The sequence below is a fragment of the Bubalus kerabau genome, chromosome 14, assembly GCF_029407905.1.
Source record: "Bubalus kerabau isolate K-KA32 ecotype Philippines breed swamp buffalo chromosome 14, PCC_UOA_SB_1v2, whole genome shotgun sequence".
Taxonomy (NCBI): domain Eukaryota; kingdom Metazoa; phylum Chordata; class Mammalia; order Artiodactyla; family Bovidae; genus Bubalus; species Bubalus kerabau.
The window spans coordinates 69,834,824-69,857,592 of record NC_073637.1 but is presented as its reverse complement, the minus strand read 5'-3'; the positions used below and the strand labels follow the sequence as shown (position 1 = coordinate 69,857,592).

The following is a 22,769-nucleotide window of genomic DNA, read 5'->3' as shown; positions in this document are numbered from 1 at the left end:
TGTGGGATAGCCGGGCAGACGTGGCTCTGGTCATTGTGGGCTCTCATTCTCCAGAAGGCCAGCCATTTGTCCACAGGGAGGAGACAGAGATCCCAAGATAGCCAGTAGGAGTGTGCAAAGGCTCTTGAAGTCAAGGCTTCGAATGGGCACAATTTCACTACCATGTTTGATAGGTCAAAGCCAGTCATAGGCCCAGCCCAGACTCTGCTTCCTAGTGAAGGGAGCTGTAGGGTTGTCACGGTGCAGAGGAAAACGCTACAAGGAAGAGAAAGGGTTTGATCATTTTGCAATCAATTTCCCATACCTGGGACATATTTCACCTGTGCCAAGAGGCTCCCAGGAAACTGAGAAAGAGGAGGAGCTAGTGCATGTATTAATGATCAGATCAGGAAGGTGAGGTCAGCAGCATGCTAGGCAAGTCTTATCCAGGATCTTCTTTGATTTGAGTTTCATTTTACATTCAACATTTGGTAAAAGTCTGTGTAGTCAAAGCTATGGTTTTTCCAATAGTCATGTACAGATGTGAGAGTTGGACCATAAACAAGGCTGAGTGTCAAAGAACTGCTACTTTCAAACCGTGGTGCTAAGGACTCTTGGGAGTCCCTTGAATAGCAAGGAGATCAAACAAGTCAATCATAAAGAAAATCAACCCTGAACATTGATACTGAAGCTGAAGCTCCAGTTCTTTGGCCACCTGATGTGAAGAGCCAATTCATTGGAAAAGACCCTGATGCTGGGAAAGATTGAGGACAGGAGGAGAAGGGGATGACAGAGGATGAGATGGTTGGGTTGGTCCATTGGACCGACTCAATGGACATGAGTTTGAGCAAACTCTGGGAGATAGTGAAGGACAGGGAAGCCTGGTGTGCTGCTGTGCATGGGATTGCAAACAGTCAGATATGAGTTAGCAACTGAACAAATGCTGAATGTAGATGTCTCACAATCAGATCAGTGTGGGCTTCAGAATACCCAGAGCAAATTAAAATTGGGTCTTTGGGAGAGATCTAGCTATATAAGAATGAGTATCTTAGGTTGGAAAATGGCGAGTCTGAGAAAGACAAGAAGGGTGTGGCCGACCTAGTTAACAGTGAGCTTACAACGCGGTGCTCATGTAAAAATAACCCTAGTTATTCTGGGGAGAGTGATACATATCACACACGCAGGATGAGTGTGAAAAGTTGTTCTCTGTAGCCCACAACTCTATTAATATTGTTCACTCATGGCACCTCTTTTTTTTGTTAACACCTCAAAAGTGCTTTGTAACTGTCTTCTTCAAAATGTCTCAGGAAATATACCTCTACATACATTTTGGTCCTCATTTTACAGATCTTAGAATCTGAGAGCTGTTAGAGACTTGTAGAGGTTGTCCAAGTCATTTTTCTGATTTCTGCCAAGATTGTCCTTAAATTTAATACAAAGAATGCAGATTCAGTCCTGCTCCTCTGGAAGCCCCCCCATGTCCCCCATCCAGGTGGAAGGGGATTGAAGTGGTCGTTTGAAATCCTGAACCACTCATCAGACAGATCGAGCTCAGACTTAAATGTGGGCCCACATTGCTTCTGCCTTGGCTGCAACCTTGGGCAGATCATTGCTGCAAAGAAGTGTATCGTTCTGGATTTTGGAAACCTCCTTGCACTATACTGGGGATGTTGATTTTCAGCTTAAAGGTAGCAGAAGTTATAACTAAAATTTGTAAAGCCCTTTACTTATTACTTATTTACTGCATGTCAGACACTGTTCCTAGTCTTATAACATCTCTATAAAGACAGATTCTGTTACCTCTGTTTTTCATATGAAAAAAAATCTAAGGCCTGAGGAGATTGAATAGCTTGCCTCAGATCACACTGTTGGAAGTGGAGCTGGGCTAGGGGCCAGGGAGCTGGGCTTGAGAGTGTGTTCTCTTCACTCCTTTGCTCTACTGCCTCCTGTGTGCGGAAGCCCCACCCTAGAATGAGGAGACCCTGCCGCGGCGATGCACCGTCCCTGGTGGAAACTGGGGTCTCCTTGGCCAGTGTTCCCTCTCTTCTCAGTGCTGTCACGCTGTTCAGTAGAGGAGCACGGGGCCTGTAGGAATGTCCCGAGACCCAGAGGGCACCTCCCAGGGGAGAAGATGTATCATCCTCTTACTATATATGTGGGCTCAGGGGTGGGCATTGACAGACATGGAAACTTCAACCATCCACTTAAATGTTCCATGGACATTCACTGTGGGCCAGATGCTTGACCATATTCTTTGGACACACAGAGATGAAAAACTAGGTTTCTGTGCTCAAGGAACCAAGAGTCAGATGAGAAAAATGTAGAAATGAGAAAAAAAATAATTGTTACACCATGTCATGGATGATATAGCCTAAGAAGGTGCTGTACAACAAAAGTGTTTAAGAGTTAAATGCAGAGTTCTGGATAAAGGTAGCAGATTGAAGGTATATACCTTCCAATACCCAGCTAAACTGCCCATAAACAAACTGGGCCTAAACTCATGAGGACAAATGGAACAGTATAGGAGCCAAAGGCCACAGTGTTTTGAAAGCTGGGAGGCAGATGGGCTTGTAGTAACAGACTTGGCAGACATGAGAAAGCTGAGTTAGCCAGCTGTGGGGTGCAGATGGGGGCGCGGGTGGGGAGAGCAAAGAAGCAAGCTAATTTACACGGCAGAGTCCCCACAGGGCCCTAGAATTCACGCCACTAGATGGAGGGTGAAGATGGTACTAAACTCAGGATGACTGACTGAAAGTTTATGAACTAAGTAGGTTTCCCACCTGAAACTATCACAACATTGTTAATCAACTGTACTTCGATACACAATAAAAAGTTAAAAAAAAAAAAAAGTAAGTGGATTCCCTAATTCCTTCCCATCAGAATGCAGCAAAGGGATTGATGCTCCTGACCTGAGAAGAAAACTGGAGGTTTGTTATCTGGAGAGAAAAAACAGAGGGTCTTTGGACTGGAAATGTACCGGCACATTTGGGGATGGGGACCCCACATTGAAAACAGGGAGAACAAGTTCTTAGATTAATGCTTAGGTTAATGCAGAGATTTTCCCAGTTGTCTTCTCCCAGTCAGTTCCCAGAACTTGGCCTTCACCCTCTCTAGGGACTTGAACCAACTCAAAGGAAATAACTCTAAGATACTGACATTGGCATTTGACAGACTTCTTCTGTGTGCTCAGAGCTTCTAGTCAGCTGCTCAGCCTTTCCCTCTTAAATATGAGAAGACAACCAAGGCTCCCTGGACATTTACAGGAGGACTTCTGAAAGATCCAGACCTTCTTATACCCCCAAATTGGAAGAGAACAGAAACTAACAGTGAGAACTTAGAGAAAAACTTACTAAATTTGGAGAGATAAGGTACTTTAATGTTGAAACAAGAAGAGAACACTATAAAAAAGGAACACTGTGAGAGTGCAAGAGTCCTTGGAGAGTGAAACTGTCATGTCAGAAATGAACAGCTCATTAGGAGATGAGATGATATGCAGATGTTTATTCAATTCATTCAACAAATATTTAATAATGACCCATAACATGGGGAAATAGATACCATTCTAGGTGCTAGGGACACTTTAGTAAATAAAATCTAACGATGCTTTCTCTGATGGTGGAATAATCTTATTTATTCCTTCCTATATTCCCTATTTCCCAATTTCATCTGTGAAAAAAAAATGCATTATTTTTTAAAAGATGTATTTCTTTAGGAAATAGAAAAAAATGTTATTTAATTTTTTTTTTAAAGAACAGACTCAGTGAACAGTGGAAGCAGATAAAAATAGTTCCATGATGGAGAAAGAGGGAATGACACTGATTTTAGGAATGAGAGTTTAAGCAGGAGAGTTTCCAGGGTGGAAACAGGTTTTGGCTCAAGGCTAAGCTGTTTCAGGCACAGAGGACAGTGAGAGCTGAAAGTCAGGGGTGAAGGGGATGTCATCAATGGGGTCCCCAGATTTCTGGTTTGGGCGAGGGTCAATCTTTTTAATAAAGATGATAAATGCAGTGGAAGAGCCACCTGAGGTGGGTCACTCATCTAATTTAAGAAGTGCTAACTTGAGAGAATTTTCTACTTTACAAAATCTCTTCTTGCACAACAAATTATCCAAACTCCTAATTTGGCGATTCGTATTTGTAGCTGTTGTAAGCCAAGAGTCTCGAAAACCCTTAATTGAAAATTTTTCATTTCTCATTGAATTTTTTTCCTAAGAAGCAAATCAGTCATATTATGTGTAAAATTTCGATGGAAAATCAGGGAAGCTGATATGAGAGAGCAGTGTATTTGGACCCATCATTATTAATGACTTACATTTATGTAACATTTTATGTACACAGAATGCTTTCAAATATATATATGTAATTCAAATATATATATATATATATATATATAATGTTTGCACCTCTGAGAATTAGTGGTTGTTATCCCCATTTTACTGATGAAGAAACTAACTCAAGCATTATTTGTCCAAGGTCACAGAGATAATAAATGCCAGAACAAGTACTAAGTTTGTTTAATGCCAAATCCCATATTTATTTCAATATACTCTTCACCATTTTTTTCCCCTAAATAATGAGTGTACATGCTGGAGGAAATCAATATATTAACATATTTAAAATGAGTCATATTCATAGTTTTTCACTTTTCCTAGTATCTTACCTCATATTTTTTGAACTGCTTGTTATTTTAACATGATTCCATGTGGAGTCTGGGGCTATTCATCATTTTTTCCTGTCTAAGGAAGCAGGTTAGTTTGAGTTACAGACTTTGGATTTTTTGAGTTGTTACAAGTTTGACAAATGATCAACTTAAAAAGAATGTTGCATTTGAATGTGAACAATTCTCAAATGTTATTTTTGTAAAAAGGCAAAATGAACAAACAAAAAGACAGAGTGCCCAGTTGGAAGTCAGTGGTCAGTCCTTACCGCACAGATACTGGGTCAGCGCCTGGAGGTGCTGGGATTTTGTTAGACACTCTTTTGGGGAGCCAATCAAATGCAATCCCTCAGCCATTGGAAGCTTGTGATAAATGCAGTCTTAAGGTAAGAAAGGTGGTGCTAAATAAGCAGGTGATGAAGACGCTAATGCGGAAGGAAGGCCTTCTCTAAGGAATGACATTTGTGCTAAAAGTCTAGAGGTGCAGTTTAGAAATTAACTAGGCAAAGACTTCTGGCCGAAGATCAGGGGACCACAGCTGGAGTCTAGGGGATAACAGGATAAATGATGCTGAAGGAAACTGAAAGGTAGGCCAGGACCGGACTACACAAGAAGAGGCCGCAGTGTTCTCTATTCACCTTGAGAGCAGTGGAGTGCCACTGGTACAGTTTTAAACAGGAGAGTGATGGGGTTGCAGCCCGTCTGTGCACAGAGGACTAGAAGGAAATGAGGACGAAGGGAGGTACAGTGACGATGGGAAGATTGGACGGGGGTGGATGCCCGGGAACTCCAGAAAGGTGTTAAGAGTGGAGACATAAAAAGAAGGTAAAATCCATAGAACTGGGTGATGGATTCAATGTGGTGGTGAGGAAGAGGGGAGGGAGCCAGAGCTGTGATTTACAGGAACGAAGGTTCCACTCACTGCCAGATAACGTGAGGAGAAAAGACTGCATTTGTAGAGGGACAGGCAGGGAAATCATGAGTTCTAGTTTTTTAAAATTTTATGGACAAGTAGTTGATTTACAATATTGTGTTCATTTCTGCTGTACGACAGTGATTCAGTTGTGTATGTTTTTCCATATTCTTTTCCATTATGGTTTATCACAGGATATTGAATATAGCTCCCTGTGCTATAGAATATGACTTTGTTGTTTATCCATTCTATGTATCATAATTTGCATCTGTTAATCCCAAACTTCCAATCCTTCCCTCCTTCCCTCCTCTCCCCTGGCAACCACAGGTCTGTTTCATGAGTTCTATTTTGAAGATGACCAAGATGTATTTACTACCTTTGAGTCATTCAAGTGAAAATGCCAAGGAGGCTGGTGGATATGTAGGTCTAAATTTTGGAGGAGTGCTAGAAGGGAACCACTTGGGTTAGCTTGGGTTTCATTTGTATTTAGATGTAACAGAAGCCATGGGTGAGAGAGAAAGTGTAGAGTAAGGTGCAGCCTAGGGCTCAACCTTAAGGAACTTTTCATATTTTGTGTCCAGGTAGAAGACAATGAATCTGCAAAGGAGACTTAGAAATAGCCAGAGAGGTGAGGGGAAAGCCAGGAAGTCAAAGTCATAGAAACCCAAAGGTAGTGTATCAGAAAGGAGGTGAGAGTTGACAAGCGTCCAGTGATACTAGGAGGTTCAATTAGATGAGGACCACTCTGGAAAATGCCACTGGATATGGAATGTGAAGGGAAATGGTGACCTTAAGAAAACATGCCAGCGGTGTGGTGACAGGGAACATTCAACTAGGGGGAGTAGAGCAGAAAGTGGAATAGATGGTGTGGGAAGGAGCCAGTGAGTCTGCACACCACTGAGAAAGTCTGACTATAAACAGGGGAGGAAGTGCAGCAGCTCACTGAGATAAAGGGTCAGCGTTCCCTTTTCATTGTTGTTATGATGGAAAATGGAAAATATAGCATGTTTCAGCATAGAAGGGAAGCAATCTCTTGAGGGGGAGAAACTGAACACACAAGTAAAAGAAGGGCTACTTGAGGGTCTTCCCTGGTGGTCCAGCAGTTAAGAATCTACCTTGCAATGCAAGGGACATTGGTTCGATCCCTGATCGGGGAACTAAGACCCCATATGCCATGGAGCTGCTAAACCCATGCACTGCAACCAGAGAGCCCGGGTGCAGCAATCACTGAGCCCACAGGCCACTACTGGAGAGTCTGTGTGCCACAAAGAAACATTCCCTCACACTACAACTAAGACCTGATGCAGCCAAATAAATAAATTATTTTTAAAAGGGCTACTTGAGAACACTGGGAATAATAATAATATAGAAAAAATGCCAGACTCCCCACAGATCCACTTTGAAGTCATTTCTTTATTGCTCTGAAGACTGCAGGAAGGTTTATGCTGAGTTCCTAAGGAGCAGGTATTGTGAAAAAACATGACTCTGTCATCGTCAACTTTAGACCAAGTAGCCTGATACTGTAGAATTCTGTGTCATGACTCGTGCGCTTAGCTCGTCTTTGCTTATTCTTCCAGGAGCTGATGAGGATGGAGAGAGTCCAGAGCTGACCACGTCTCGGCCCATTCCAAAGATACCGTTCACTAGTACTGCTCCGAGAGTGGAAACCACAACGCTGAGCAAGATACAGGACAAGATCCCTGCTCAGACAAAGGTGTGTTTTATTTTGCATCGCGTCATCAGGTTATTGTCAATGTGCCTTTAAAAAAACTTGTACAGAATGTTCCTTTTATGAGGCACCTTTTAAAACTGTAAGGTCAACTGGTCTTTTCATTATATTGTAAATGGCTCCTCCTTACTCTTCATGATTGTTTTGATATTTGCCACCTACTGCTTTTGTTGTTGTTGTTGTTAAATAGGCTTTGTTTTTCAAAGCAGTTTTAGGTTCACAGCAGAATTGAGTGGGAAGCACAGAGAGTTCCTGTATACCACCTGCCCCCATAATGTTCAACTGCCCCCCACTAAAAACATCCTGTGACAGAGAGGTACACTTGTTACAACTGATGAATCCACATTCAGTTCAGTTCAGTGGCTCAGTTGTTTCCAACTCTTTGTGACCCCATGGACTGCAGCACGCCAGGCTTCCTTGTCAATCACCAACTCCTGGAGTTCACTCAAACTCAGGTCCATCACGTCAGTGATGCCATCCAACCATCTCATCCTCTGTCGACCCCTTCTCCCGCCTTCAATCTTTCCCAGCATCAGGGTCTTTTCAAATGAGTCAGTTCTTCACATCAGGTGGCCAAAGTATTGGAGTTTCAGCTTCAGCATCCGTCCTTCCAATGAATATTCAGGACTGATTTCATTTAGGATGGACTGGTTGGATCTCCTTGCAGTCCAAAGGACTCTCAAGAGGCTTCTTCAGCACCACAGTTCAAAAGCATCAATTCTTCAGCACTCAGCTTTCTTTACAGTCCAACTCTCACATCCATATATGACCACTGGAAAACCATAGCTTTGACTAGACGGACCTTTGTTGGTAAAATAATGTCTCTGCTTTTTAATATGCTGTCTAGGTTTGTCATAGCTTTTCTTCAAGGAGCAAGAATCTACATTGGCTGGTCATAATCTCCTAGAGTCCAGAGTTTAATTTAGGGTTTGCTCACCATGATGTATTACATTGTATGGGTTCTGACACATTTCTAATGGGCGTGTATCCACCATTAGTAGCCTGCAGAATAACTTCACTGTCCTAAAAGTCCTCTATCCCCTACATGTTTGTTCCTCCTGCCCTCCCAGGCCCTGGAAACCACTGATTTCTTTTTAGTATCTCCGTAGTTTGTGCCTTTCCAAAATGTTGCATAGTTAGAATCATGTAGTATGTGGTCTTTTCAGACTGGCTTCTTTCACTTAGTAATATGCATTTACAGTTCCGCCATGTCTTTTCATAGCCTAATAGCTAATTCTACCTATTATTTTTATCACCCGGGCCTAGCTTATAAACAAATCTTTTTTACAGGGTTCTTCTTCTTAAGGAACTCACAGCCCAGTTAAGAAGCAAAACCTTTTCAGTTTATGTGACGTACATTAAGAAAATTTGTTTTTATTTCATAAAGAATTGGTTGTGAGTTAAAACCATTGTAAACTTTACATCTGCTGCAATAGATTATGGACTAAGAAGACTCCAGGTACTAATCTCAATAAGTATTTTCCCAAAGTCTTTTCAGGCCCACCACCAGTGGTATGTAAACTTCAACTCTTCCAATGATAACGATGAATGTGGGTACATCTCTATATTCATTTTGAGAGCTGTCTTATTAAGAAATAAGGTCTTTGGCCTTAAAACAGAGCAAAGGTTTCTAATGGAAACTAGGGGACTGGTGATTTTGGCTTTATTAGCAAGGTATTGCAATTAGCTGACCAGCTACGACTAGGTAAGCTTCTTAAGTTGGAAAATGCATGCTATAGTCTGAAGAGGGCTGAAGTTTCAAATCCTGTTGTTGTTCAGTTGCTCAGTCACGTCTGACTCTTTGCGACCCCATGGACTGCAGCACACCAGGCCTCCCTGTCCCTTCACCATCTCCCAGAGCTTGCTCAAACTCATGTCCATTGAATCAGCAATGCTGTCCAACCATCTCGTCCTCTGTTGTCCCCTTCTTTTCCTGCCTTCAATCTTTCCCAGCATCAGGGTCTTTTCTAATGAGTCTGCTCTTTGCATCAGGTGGCCAAAGTATTGGAGTTTCAGCTTCAGCATCAGTCCTTTGAATGAATATCCAGGGTTTATTTCCTTTAGGGTTGACTGGCTTGATCTCCTTGAAGTCCAAGGGACTCTCAACACCACAGTTCGAAAGTATCAATTCTTCGGCCCTCAGCTTTCTTTATGGTCCAACTCTCACATCCATGCATGACTACTGGAAAAACCATAGCTTTGACTGCACAAAGACATAGACATAAACTAGACATAACTAGACATAGCTTTGACTAGACTTTTTTGGCAAAGTAACGTCTCAAGTCCTAGATCTGGTCAAGTGTCTTAGCTTCTCTGACCCATTTCTCTTGGGTCCTTGGGAAGATTAAATGTGAGGGCATGCAGCATAGCACCTGAGACCCAGCAAGCACTCTGTAAGCCTTCATGGAAGTCGGTTAGAGCAGTAGAGACTGGGGCAGTTCACCAAGGGAAAGTGTGGAGTAACAGCGGCAGGAGACTGCAGACAGTGGAGGATAGCATGCTGCTTAGGAGAGCTTGGAATCACAAGTGTCCCTGTTTGGTGCTCACCCGTCTGTTGGTTAGAAATGAGATGCTGCCAAGGTCTAACAGCAGACAGGATGTGGAAGACTGTGTCATAAAGGTAGGGACAGGCTGTCTCTGGAGTGAGAAGTGCCCCCTCTGCAGGCAGGGCTGCACATGGGCTTCCAGCCCGATGACGCCCCTCCCTCTCCCACAGTGCACTTGTTCTTCCCCTCCCCTTCCCACAGTGCACTTGTTCTTCCCCTCCCCTTCCCACAGTGCACTTGTTCTTCCCTTCCCCTTCCCACAGTGCACTTGTTCTTCCCCTTCCCACAGTGCACTTGTTTTTCCCTTCCCTGCTAACTTCCTACCCACTGCACTCCCCACGGAAGTACATAGGGTGGTGAGGAACAGGGCTGGCTAGGTTTCTTCAGATGTGGAACAGCCAGGACAGTCCTCTCCAGACTGGAGTGCTCTCTGTTGGATGGAGAAGGGCGGTAGACCAACTTCACAGGCCAGGTGCTAGGAGAAGGAGGAGCTGTGAGCCGTGAGGCAGACCCATTTGGCTCCCTGCATGGTAGCTGCTCCACAAATGGATTCTGTTGAATGAATGAAAAGAAAAAGGGAGAAGATAAGTGAAAAGCAACAGGTGCAGCTGGGGGTAGGTTATCTGGGGTGGCCGCTGAAAGACGCATCTGACTCTACTGCACGTATATGTGACCACTGGTCGTGACTGAATCCCCTGAGGTCAGGAACCGTTAGACTCACTAGTTTGAGACATGGAGAAGGCAATGGTAACCCACTCCAGTACTCTTCCCTGGAAAATCCCATGGATGGAGGAGCCTGGTAGGCTGCAGTCCATGGGGTCGCGAAGAGTCAGACACGACTGAGCGACTTCACTTTCACTTTTTACTTTCATGCATTGGAGAAGGAAATGGCAACCCACTCCAGTGTTCTTGCCTGGAGAATCTCAGGGACGGCGGAGCCTGGTGGGCTGCCGTCTATGGGGTCGCACAGAGTTGGACACGACTGAATTGACTTAGCAGCAGCAGCAGCTTCTGACAAGAAAGTCAGTTTTGGCTTTTTGTGGTAGAGTTTTTATCCTCAGGAAAACCTAAGTTGACATAGAGCTGTCTGGTCAGTTGACAACAATAGGTTGAAAATTGATGTAAGTTTTACAAAATTGACTTTAAGGGAGTAATTGTGTCAGATTGAAATAAAGAAGATAGATGTTTGGCAGATGAGCTCAGAAAGGAAGGACCCCAAAACATTTTAACGTATTCTTGGTAGTGTTTGTTTTTGATGTAGTAATAATAAAAGTTCATCCATTTGTGGGCGATATTATTGTGTGCTACTCATTGTGTTGAACACTTTTTTCAGTACTTATCATAATATTAATATTAGTGATTAAATTTTCTATATTGTAATCACATAGCACAGCTAAATTAAACATTGCTTTTCGGATACCATTAATACAGACTTTGCTTTTGAGTGGGCGTCACAGTGGCATTGATGTCACTGTTATAGATATTCTGTCCAGTTTGTTGTAAATGTATGTGACTAAAATAAAAAGAATACAGGTATCTGTTCAAGCAGAGCATTGCTCGTAACCTTTTACTCAGTTACATTTTCATGGTATCCAAAGAACCAGGCATGGATATGACAGATCTTTAATTGACTTCATCTAATCATCTATGCTGCCTTTTCATAATTTCGCTTTGCACACATATATGAGAGTCCAGGCATTTCAGATTAGTTCTGTACTATAGAAAGTATTATTATTAGTCAAACTCTTCCTTTCATACAATAAAACTTGTAAATTTAAAGAGTAACTGTTCCATCCAGAGCACTTAGAAGCTTGTGCACTCATTCCTGTGAGTATGTGGGAACCCCAGTTCTGTGGAGATCTCCTATTCCCCAACCCGCAGACCCCCTGAAAGGTAAGCTCATTCCTGGCTGTTGGATCAGAAGCTGAGTAAAATGGAAATGTTAACTCTCTCAAAGGATTTTAGGGACTGAAAAGACCTGAGGGGAACTCATGTGATCTCTCATATAAATGAGACAGAGATGACATGGATGAATTAAATTCCATCTCTAATGTCACAGTAGCTACTTACCTTCCCCTCATTCACCACCAGAACTCACTTCCTCTTTCCCTCATCACAAACCTGGGTATCAACCTACTGGAGTTTTCTCTTCCCTTTCCTAACTCTCCCTTAACTGCTAATGAGCAGTGAAAAGTCTCCTAAATTAGAATCCAGATAATTCATTTTCTCATCTATTGACTTGTCTGTCCTTCTACAAAGCATCCAATTAACAATGGGCTTTCCTTGAGAAGAATGGAGGAATTGAGGCAGAATACTGTCAATGAACTTTTCTCTTTGCTTTCCCTTGGTACAGGAAAGCCAGGGGAGACCTTTATTTTCTTCTCTCACAATAAGGTAGCTGCTGCTGCTGCTAAGTTGCTTCAGTTGTGTCTGACTCTGTGCAACCCCATAGACAGAAGCCCACCAGGCTTCCCTGTCCCTGGGATTCTCCAGGCAAGAAAACTGGAGTGGGTTGCCATTTCCTTCTCCAATGCATGAAAGTGAAAAGCGAAAGTGAAGTTGCTCAGTCATGTCCGACTCTTCGCGACCCCATGGACTGCAGCCTACCAGGCTCCTCCATCCATGGGATTTTCCAGGCAAGAGTACTGGAGTGGGGTGCCATTGCCTTCTCTGCACAATAATGTAGTGAATAGTGAAATTTGGAGTGCATGTTGTGCGGAAGTGAAATGATCATTTTCCTGTAGCCTCTGCTTTGTGTAAGTCATGGCGGATTGAGGGTTAAGTCAGTACAGGGTTTTCGTGTGGCTTAGGAAAATAAGACAGGCATTCTTTATCATGCTTTATTATGCATCATCTTCAGTGGAAACCAGTCTAGTGCTCTGTCCACTGAGGCAAGGCCCACTGACCTGGAACTCAGATGGATTCACCTAGTGATCCTTCTTGGAAACATTGATGACCTTAAGGCACCCCAGAAAGGTGAGGTCTCTATGTTTTTTAACCCTCTAGGCTAAGTAGCTAGTGGCCATATTGGATGAATGCTGGCCTTCAAAAAGCCATCAGGCATTCTACTGGGCCACAGCTTAGAATCCTAATGAAGGTGGTTGGCTGCTCTTAGGAAGAGTAGTAAAGCTAAACAATATTTTTGTCTACAGTAAGAGACTAGTAGAATTGATGGTGTTTTTTGTCAGTAGTGTTGGCCAACAAGAACTTGAGCCTGATAGAGAAGAACCAACTCATTTGAACTGAGCTTATCTAATTCAGTGGTTTTCAAACTGTAGAATTATCTGGAGAGCTTTAAATAAGTACCAACAATAAGCAGTGCCAGTTTTACTCAGTCCAGAACAATGAAACAGTCTCTAGTGGTGGTCTTATATATATATATTTAACTTTTCAGGTGATTTCAGATTTCAGTGTAATCTTAGGTCATTTGTACATGATAGCCAACATTGGTGCTGAAGGTTAGAAAGCCAGCAGATGATTTATGTGATGGTATAATGGGCTATAAAGCGTTCTGGGGTTTTTGAGAGGTGGAACATCAGGACTTCGTGAAGGACAAATGGACAATGAAAGAAGTGAAAATTTTGCATTGGAGTTAGAAGAACTGTATGAACCGAGGCACAGATGTTAGGAATCATTTTCGGTTAAGTAAGTGGTGGTAGAGATGGCTTTTCAGGGCTTCCTACTGGAGATTAGGCAGTGGGCTTGGGAGATAGATTGGAAGCCACCCAACACATGCAGTTGGGTATGATGTGGTAAAGACCTAGATAAGGCCTCAGGAATGAGAATCCATGGAAGACACTGAATTTGAAGGAATGGTGAAAGGCAAATTGAAAGGACTATATATATGTGTGTGTGTGTGTATATATATATGATATATGAGGTATCACTTAGTCATATCCACCTCTTTGCGACCCTGTGGACTGTAGCCAGGAAGGCTCCTCTGTCCATGGAATTCTTCAGGCAGGAATACTGGAGTGTGTTGCTATGCCCTCTTTCAGGAGATCTTCCCAACCCAGGAATTGAACCCACGTCTCCCACATGTCAGGCAGATTTTTTACCATCTGAGCCACCACCAGGCAAGCCCATTGAAAGGACGGTGACATACCAAAACATATAACTTGAAATGTGCCAAAATAACTTCGGAGGCCCAAGAGAATAGTAGTTACTATTGATGAAAATAGGGAGAGGGTCGATCTGTTATGATGGTACAGCCAAGGATGAGGGTCCTGTAGGGTGCTGGTAGGTAAGAATAATGCTGCCTGGAGGTGAGATGGTGAGAGTTGTAGAATACTCAAGAAACTGAAGGTGCCCTTCACTGGACAAATAGAAAGAGTGAGGTCCAGAAAAATAGTGGATCAGGGCCACACAGGAGCTCCTTACAGAACCCTGGCCCCCCTGAAGTCTAAATTCTAATCCAGCGTGTGGTGAAGGTGTAAGAGTCAATAAATAGTGGGCTTCATTACAGATGAAGCCTGTTGGCTGTGGCCCACAGAGTGGTAGCAGGCAGAGCCCCGGGAGAACACTCAGAGAGAATGCCTGCAGGGAAGCTGCCATCACGTACCCCATGTAGCAGAAAGATGATGAAGGAGTGAGTTGAATTGGGTAACGTTGTTGGGTTGGAGCAGCTAGAAGGGGATGGTGGCCTGAAGACTGAAGAGTGGTAAGAAAGCTAGAGATCCTTGTGAAATGTCAACTTAGAGAACCTAACCATGCCATTAGGATTATTGCGAACTCAATAAATTGTCCATCTTGCCTGTACATGTGGTGGGTGTTATATAAAACCATGAACAATGCGGGTCCATCATAGGACTCACCCATTGGTATACACATCACACAAAGGGATTATTTCATTTATTTTCTAAACCCAGTGTTTGGAAAAAAAACAAACTTGGAAAAGTACTTACTATTTCTTTCTTCCAGCACATTAAAAGAAGATTTTTATAATCTTTGTTCTTCTTCTTTTTTTTTTTTTTTTTTTTTTTTTTTGCCTATACCAGTCACCTGAAGAAATTGATAAGGAAAAAGTTCACCTCCCTGACTCAGAAAGGAAAACAGACCCAGCTGAAGAGGATACAAACGTATATACTGAGAAGCACTCAGACAATCTGTTTAAACGAACGGAAGTCCTGGCAGGTCAGTAGCCTGGTGGAGGGTCCTTAAATAGGCTTCTGGTTGTGTGAGTGATGTTCAGAAGTATCAGCAGGGTTTGCCGGATGTTACCTTACTACTGAAAACCATCTTGAGCACCTGTCTCCTTTCAGAGCAAGTGAGGCAAGGGTTAGGCAAAGGATGTCGCTGTTTTCTGTCAGCTCTCTCAGCCTACCCCTTGGCCCGCCATTTGGGTTGGGGTGGGGAGAGGCAAGAAGAAAGTTAAGGCCTAAATCGGTCTAGAACAACTGGGTGTCAGGTATGGCAGAATGTGAAGCTCAGTCAGGCTTGATCCAAGACCTCCTGATCTCAAGATAAACTTAAGAGAAGAGAAGGTTCTTTATGGAGAAGGCCGTTGATACAGTGCCTACGGCACAGAAGGATGTTGTCTGTAATCATAAATCAAAGTATTAACCTTTGATTTTAAAGGGGAAGATTTGCAAGATTTTAGAACACAGTCCTTTTAAAAAATTTTTATTTTATTGAAGTATATTTGATTTACAACATTGTGTTAGTTTCTAATGTACAGCAAAGTGACTCAGTTATAATATAATAGTTTACATCTGCTAATCCCAAGCTCCCAGTCTAGCCCTCCCCCACCCCCACCCCTCCCTTAGCAACCACAGATCTGACCTCTACCTTTGTAGAACACTTGATCCTTGAGAGGAAAGCCCCAAATCCAAGATGACAAAGGAAATTTGCATGCTTTTTGCACAGTTCCCTTTGCAAAATTTAAGTCAGTTATATCATGTTTTGTGTTTTCATTGAAAAAGCAATTAGAAGATTAGATTACAAAAAGTGAATGCTGAAAAGGCTTAAGAGTTTCAATGTATGGAACTAGTTGAGGTCACAGCCAAATTTTTTTCTTATTGAGGCTTTTGGGTGATATTATTAATACTAATCAAAGGAAGTATTATACCTCTTGAAGAATGTCAGCTTTGCTTAATTACCTGGTTGCTTCATTGAATCCAGTTTTTTTTAGTTTTGGGGTTTTCAAATTAAGCTTTCTATGAAAGTGTTGATAAATTGGCCTTAACAAAGCTAATTTCTGCCATCCTTGAATCTCTTCTAAAAGTAATCTTCCTTTGGTGTGTTTCAGCTGTCATTGCTGGCGGAGTTATTGGCTTTCTCTTTGCAATTTTCCTTATCCTGCTGTTGGTGTATCGCATGAGAAAGAAGGATGAAGGAAGTTATGACCTTGGAGAACGCAAACCATCCAGTGCTGCTTATCAGAAGGCACCTACTAAGGAGTTTTATGCGTGAAAACTCCCATTTAGTGTCTCTATTTATGAGATCACTGAACTTTTAAAAATAAAGCTTTTGCATAGAATAATGAAGATCTTTGTTTTTTGTTTTTTGTTTTTTTTTCATTAAAGAGCCATTCTGGCACTTTAATGATAAAAATCCCATTGTATTTAAATCTTTTCGTGTATTTCTTTAGAACAACATAAAATTCAAACTTAACATCTGCAGTGTTCTGTGAATAGCAGTGGCAAAATATTATGTTATAAAAACGCTCAATGTACATGGAATCGGTTTAAATTTCTATGCGCAAGTATGAAAAGAGTGTTTTTATCTGATGGTTCGAAGATGAAAGCTATTTCATTTGTGTCAGCATGTCTCAGAGTGACCTTATCAAGTTGGTCTTACTTTGTTAATTTATCTGTTGTTCCCCTCTCCTCTGCTCGCCCTTGAAAACAAAACAAAACTCTATGCCTTTTGTAGCTGTTACGGTGCAATTTGTCTTTGGGTAATTCAGATAATGGTAATTTAGTGTATATGTGATTTTCAAATATGTAAACTTTAACCTTCACTTTGTATAAATTTTTAAGTGTCAGACTATCCATTTTACACTTGCTTTATTTTTCATTACCTGTAGCTTCAGGCAGATTTGCAACAGCAAATTAATGTGTAAAATTGGATTATCACCACAAAACTGTTTAGTCATGTCTATCCATTCAGATCTTCTTTTGAGAGGATTTGATGTGAGTTACTGACAAGCCTCAGCAAGCCCAAAGATGCTAACAGTATTTTGAGAAGTTGCTGCAGATTCCTTTGGCCACTGTATTTGCTAATTTCTTGCAATTTGAAGGTACGAGTAGGGACTTAAGAAAAAATCAGTTTTTGTTCTTACAAATGCATTTAAGTTGTAAACGTCTTTTTAAGCCTTTGAAGTGCCTATGATTCTATGTAACTCGTTGCAGACTGGTGTTAATGAGTATATATAACAGTTAAAAAAAAACTTGGTATTTTATAAGCACAGACAATTCTAATGGTAACTTTTGTAGTCTTACGAATAGACGTAAATTGTAATTTGGGAATATAAAAACTACTGAATAAATCATGTGGCCTAATATTGAAAATGTCACTGTTATAAATTTTGTACATTTTCGATCAAATGTACACCTCCCCTTTGCTAACAACCGTCTGCTCTCAAGGATGTTGTGGGTTTGATTTCTGAGTGTTCCACGGTGTCTGTAAATCAAAACCAAAGAGCTCATTTGATGAAGCTGTTTATTATCAGATTCGCTTCTGAATTGGCCAGAGGAAATCTGAATGTATCATCCTGTGTGTGTTTGGATATAGATATTGGAAGGCTCCCAGGGAAGGAATTGTGAGTTTCACAACCTTTATAAAGATAGCTGATGGCAATATTGAGATGGATACCTGCTCTGACAAATAACTTTTAGGACTATGATTTCCAAAGAACTAAAGAGGGCTTTCCTGATGTCAGTATCTATGGTTTAGTCCTCTGGATTGTTTTACCTTTGAAACTGTGCTCCGAATCTCTCCTGAAGTTTAACTGAAGAAGTAATGGATGGAATACCATAGTTCACACTACGGGGAAGAAGAGTCCCTCAGGGAGGTTCTAGGCGTTAAAAGGAGGGCTTCACTGCTTAGGAATGAGGTTGCCAGAGAGCAGTGATGCCTGAGGAAGAGATGGAAATGTGAGGGTACCCTGGCACCCTGGCTGGGGACTTCCTTCTAACTGAACATTTCCTTTTTCTGTTTTACCACCAATTTTGTTTTAAAGTATGAACTGCCAAAGTAGGAAGAAGACAGGAAAAACAGCAACCTTTCCAACATATAATTTGCTTTTAACGAAGTATGAATACTTGCTTCATTTAGAGGACATTCCCTAGAATTGCCACAGATTAAAAAAAAAAAAAAAAAATTTGACGCAGCCCTCAGAACAGTGTTTACTTAAATTCTTAATGGCCTTAATTCTCCAAGTCCTGTCCCATCGCTTACAGAATCAGTCTACTGCAGAGTGATTGAAAGGAAGTGCTAGCACTTTCTAAAGCTGCACAATGTCCCTCGGTTATGGAGGTTATGAGTGTAGTGGGTATACCTCTAACTGTGCAAAGCATAGCAAAGTTCAGTTCGTAGAATATTAACTGCTTGGAATATTCATGCCAGGAAAAGGAAATTTCTGGCAAATATTTTGTCACTGCTGTAAAGCAAAATATTTGTTAAAGTGCCAAAATAAAGTCTGTCATGCTGAAAGTAAAAAATCATTGTATAGACTGACATCCAGTTTTCTTCAACTCTACGTTTTCTGCTCAGTTTTTTTGTTTGTTTGTTTGTTTTTAAAGATTCAGTAAATACTACTATGAAAAGTGTTAGTAATGATTACCAAGTTCAGGAAAATTTTGGTAAAATAGAAATATTAAAGCCAATGTGAAAATTTCCTGTTTCCTTAACCACATCTAAATGATTTCCTATGTGTGAATACGGCTTTCTTTGAGAAGCTTGCAGTATTCAAACTGTCCCATTTTGAGCATATGTGGGTAATGATATGAGCTCATTTTTAAAAAAGTTTCACCTGCAAGTGGCTAGTACCTGAACTTCAGGATTAGGACATGGTTAATAAAGTTGAATTTAGGTTAGACAAGATTGCAGAAATTACCATCTATTAACATTAAAACTTAATACTTTCAGATCAGATGTTTAAGGAATTATATTTTGGTAATTTTTTTTTTTTTGCAAGTAAAAGACAATATACAGTTGCTTATTAAGGATATAGCCTGTTTGTCTACGGTCTAGGAGACATTTAAATAAGGAGAACAAAATTAATTTACCTTGGTTGCCCTAAAAAACCAAAGGGTACAGTAACTTTGTAGTTTTTAAGAATTTATTTCTTCAATATCTCAGACATTTTGAAACCATAAGGAAAATTTTTAAGTGAGGAGCAAAAATACAAAACAAAAAATATTGCAGGATTAATTCTATAATCCTACACGCTTGCTCAGTTGTGTCTGACTCAGTGACCCTTTGGATCGTAGCCTGCCAGGCTGCTCTGTCCATGGGGATTTTTCAGGCAAGAATACCGGAGTGGGTTGCCATTTCCTTCTCCAGGGGATCTTCCCGACCCAGGGATGGAACCCACATCTCCTGCATTGCAGGCCGATTCTTTACTGTTGGGCCATCAGGGAAGCCCTAATTTTATAATAAGAATATTCTTTACAGCTTTATTATAACTACATAATGAAATGCTTGAAAAAGTATATTAAAATGTATTTGGTCTAAAAAGGTAATGACTAAGCAAAACGACCTCTAACTTGAGTTTTTTAAGTTCTAAACCTCTGGCAGACAACAGTGAGACCCTCAGAGGTTTCCAATTAAAATAAATCAAGCCAGCTGATGAATAGATTTATCTAAATTAAGTAATCACTAAGGTTTTCTTCAATGCCAATATTTTATGACCATAGTGAAATCAGAGGTTTGTTTCATTTCTGGGGAATTAGATTTAGTTGGCATTGAAAAAGGACAAAATAGCTATCTGCCATTATCAGTTCAGACACTTAGTCGTGTCCGACTCTTTGCGACCCATGGACTGCAACACGCCAGGCTTCCCTGTCTTTTACCAACTTCCAGAGCTTGCTCAAACTCATGTCCATTGAGTCAGTGATGACATCCAACCATCTCAACCTCTATCGACCCCTTCTCCTCCTGCCCTCAATCTTTCCCAGCATCAGAGTCTTTTCCAATGAGTCAGTTCTTCACATAAGATGGCCAAAGAATTGAAGTTTGAGCTTTAGCGTTAGTCCTTTCAAGGAATATTCAGGATTGATTGCCTTAAGGATTGACTGGTTTGATCTCTTTGCAGTCCATGGGACTTTCAAGAGTCTTCTCCAACACCACAGTTCAAAAGCATCAATTCTTCAGTGTTCAACTTTTTTTATAGTCAAACTCTCACATCCATACATGACTCCTGGAAAAACCATAGTTTGACTAGATGGACCTTTGTTGGCAAGGTAATGTTTCTGCCATAGAGAATTGATAAAACAGTATCAAAATGGATTTTGTTTCACTCTGTCTCCTAACTCTGGGCAACTTCAGTCTTATGATTTATGGTTCTAGGATTTCATTCCTTTTTGTTTATCTGCTGCATATGGTCTTTAGCAGAGCTTTTTCTGACCAAGAAATCGTGGTGACTTTGGGAAAATTGGTTTCCTGTGAATCAGCTGGAAGGGTGTAACCTGAGCAACTGTCCTAACCCATAAATAGCAGAGTGAAGCTTTAGGCTTTGATGCTTCAGATGTGCTGAGTGCAAGACTCATTCATTCCAATTGCCTCAACAAAATAGCACACATAAGCCACAAATACTATGTGCAAGGCATTGGAGGTTTAATCAACAGATATTTGCCTAGTGACTTGTCCTGGGCTCCTTCCTAGAAGCTGGGGGTATAGTGGTGAACTAGGTAAACAGAACTCCTTCTCTCATGGAGTTTGGAGAGGGCTGCATACGAGAAACAAAATTCATGGATAAAATCAATGAGTAGAAATTATCACTTGGTGGTAGTATTTCCACAATGGACCTGACACAGGCTGATGTAAGGGACTGAGGGCTTATTTCAGTCCAGGTAGACTAGGTGTGCAGTGGTCACCATCTCAAAGTCTCAGCAGCTTAAAACAGGAACATGGTGCTCATGCCACGAGTCCATGGGTTGGCAGAAAGAGCGACTCTGAACAATCGTCACCTTCACTCCAGGTCTCGGGCCAGTGGAGGAGCCATGATCTGGAACACTGTCAGTCTCGTGGCAGAAGAAAAATCATGGGGAAACACACAGTGGCTCTTAGGCATCCCCTCAGTGGCAATGTGTATCACTTCACCCATGTTTCATTGGGCAAAGCAAATCACACGGCCACGACCAACTCCCCAGGTGCAGAGAAGTACAGTCTCACTCTGTGCCCCTAAGGACAGAGGTGGGCTATTTGTGAACAGCTGTAATTACTACCACCTGGTCAGGAAAGCTCTCCGGGAGAGTAGGGCCTGAATGATGTGGAGCCAGATGTGCTCACATTAGGATGGACATCCAGGCTGTGGGATGCCTTTCAGAGGGAAGGGGCTTGGCATGTTGGAGGCACAGTGAGAAGGCCAGTGGTGGCTGAGCAAGTGCACAGGTGTAGAAGAGGTGGGATAAGAGTGCTGAGATGCATAACTACCTCCCGATTAGTCTTGTTTCTTCCACCTTTGGTCCCTTCTATTTTAGTTCCCATGAAGAATCTAGGCTGGTCTCTTTACTACATAAATTATTTATGTCACTTCCTTCAGTGGCTCCTGTGTTACTGAGAATAACATCCTGACGCCTTATACTTGCCCTCCAGATCTTTAGGAACTGAACTCTGGACAATGGATGTAAGGAGACAGGGCGGAGCCTGGGTGGGTGGGTAACCATGGCCAGTTCAGAGGTCATGATCGTTACCTAGCAGAGAAAGGATGGTGGCTTGGCCTAAGGAGGTAATAGTGGAGACTCAGAAGCCTGGAGAGGGACTGTTGGGGAAGTGGAATCAATGGCTCTTGCTAAAAGATTGGAAGGAACAGAGAGGAAATAAAGGAATAAGAGGTCACTCATATTTTTGACTGAGTTGGGTGATCAACATTTTGAAAAGGAGAGACTATCAGGGGGAGTTAGCTGTTAAGATCTCTTTGGACCATGTTAAGTTAGAACTGTTAGACACCCACGTGGAAGTGTCTGGTGAACAATTGAATGTAAGAATCTGGAGCCCAAAGAAGGGGTCTGAGCTGGAGATGTAAATTTAGCAGCAGTGTCCATTATTGCCTGTTTGCACTCTCACTCACTTCCTTCTCTTCCCTGCTCTGCTCTGCATGGAAATTGGGGTGGGGGTGACCCATGCAAGCTATGTTCCCCAAATTTCCCTGCCAGCTGACTTCTGAGAAAGTCTGACCAGTGCTGGCAGTAGGCTAAAGATCAAGAGGAAGGGGAAAGCCAGAGTACTTTCCCCTCTCCCTGCTTTGAGCAGCATCTCCAGCTTCAATGCATCTCCTCTATTGTTTGGATCCCACTGCTCTGACTCTCCTCCAAGTCCCCCTCCCCCCACCCCCACACTGTTCCCAAACTCTCACAAACCCCACTTTGCCCTCCTTGTCTCTCCAGCCCCAGGGAGGGTCACAGCTTCCTGCTGTTGCTCTGCTCTGGGTTATCTGACTCTCCCCGGTTTGGGTTATCTGACTCTCCCCGGTTTGCCCGCACAGCTTTTCCAATGTCTTTGTCAGTAATTCCCTGGATTAAATTCCCTCTGTTTTGTTACCCCACGGGGGTTCTATTTTCCTTCCTGGCCCCCGACTGATGACACAGGAGTGAACAGCATGCAGACGATACTAAAGCCATGGGACTAGATGAGATCACTGGAGAGGTGGACAGTGGAGCGGGAGGAAGGCCCTAGGCTTGCCTACTCACACAGTCCTTTGCAGATGAACCACTACCAGACTTGCTCTTTAGCCCTGGCCACAGGACTGGATTTTCATTCTGGCAGATGCTTAGCAGGAAAC

At 42.1% G+C, this 22,769-nt stretch overlaps 1 protein-coding gene across 5 annotated transcripts in view; it reads left to right on the top strand.

Annotated features, from left to right (window-relative positions):
* The window catches only part of SDC2 (syndecan 2), a 122,666-nt gene extending 104,162 nt beyond the window's left edge, over positions 1–18,504 (top strand). For all 5 annotated transcript variants that reach the window (XM_055546607.1, XM_055546611.1, XM_055546609.1 and 2 more), the window contains 3 exons: positions 7,126–7,262; positions 14,821–14,956; positions 16,071–18,504. In XM_055546607.1, coding sequence (XP_055402582.1) covers positions 7,126–7,262; positions 14,821–14,956; positions 16,071–16,234 — 437 coding nt within the window. In that variant the 3' untranslated portion in view covers positions 16,235–18,504. The remainder of the gene's footprint in view (positions 1–7,125; positions 7,263–14,820; positions 14,957–16,070) is intronic.
* Positions 18,505–22,769: the final 4,265 nt, after the last annotated feature.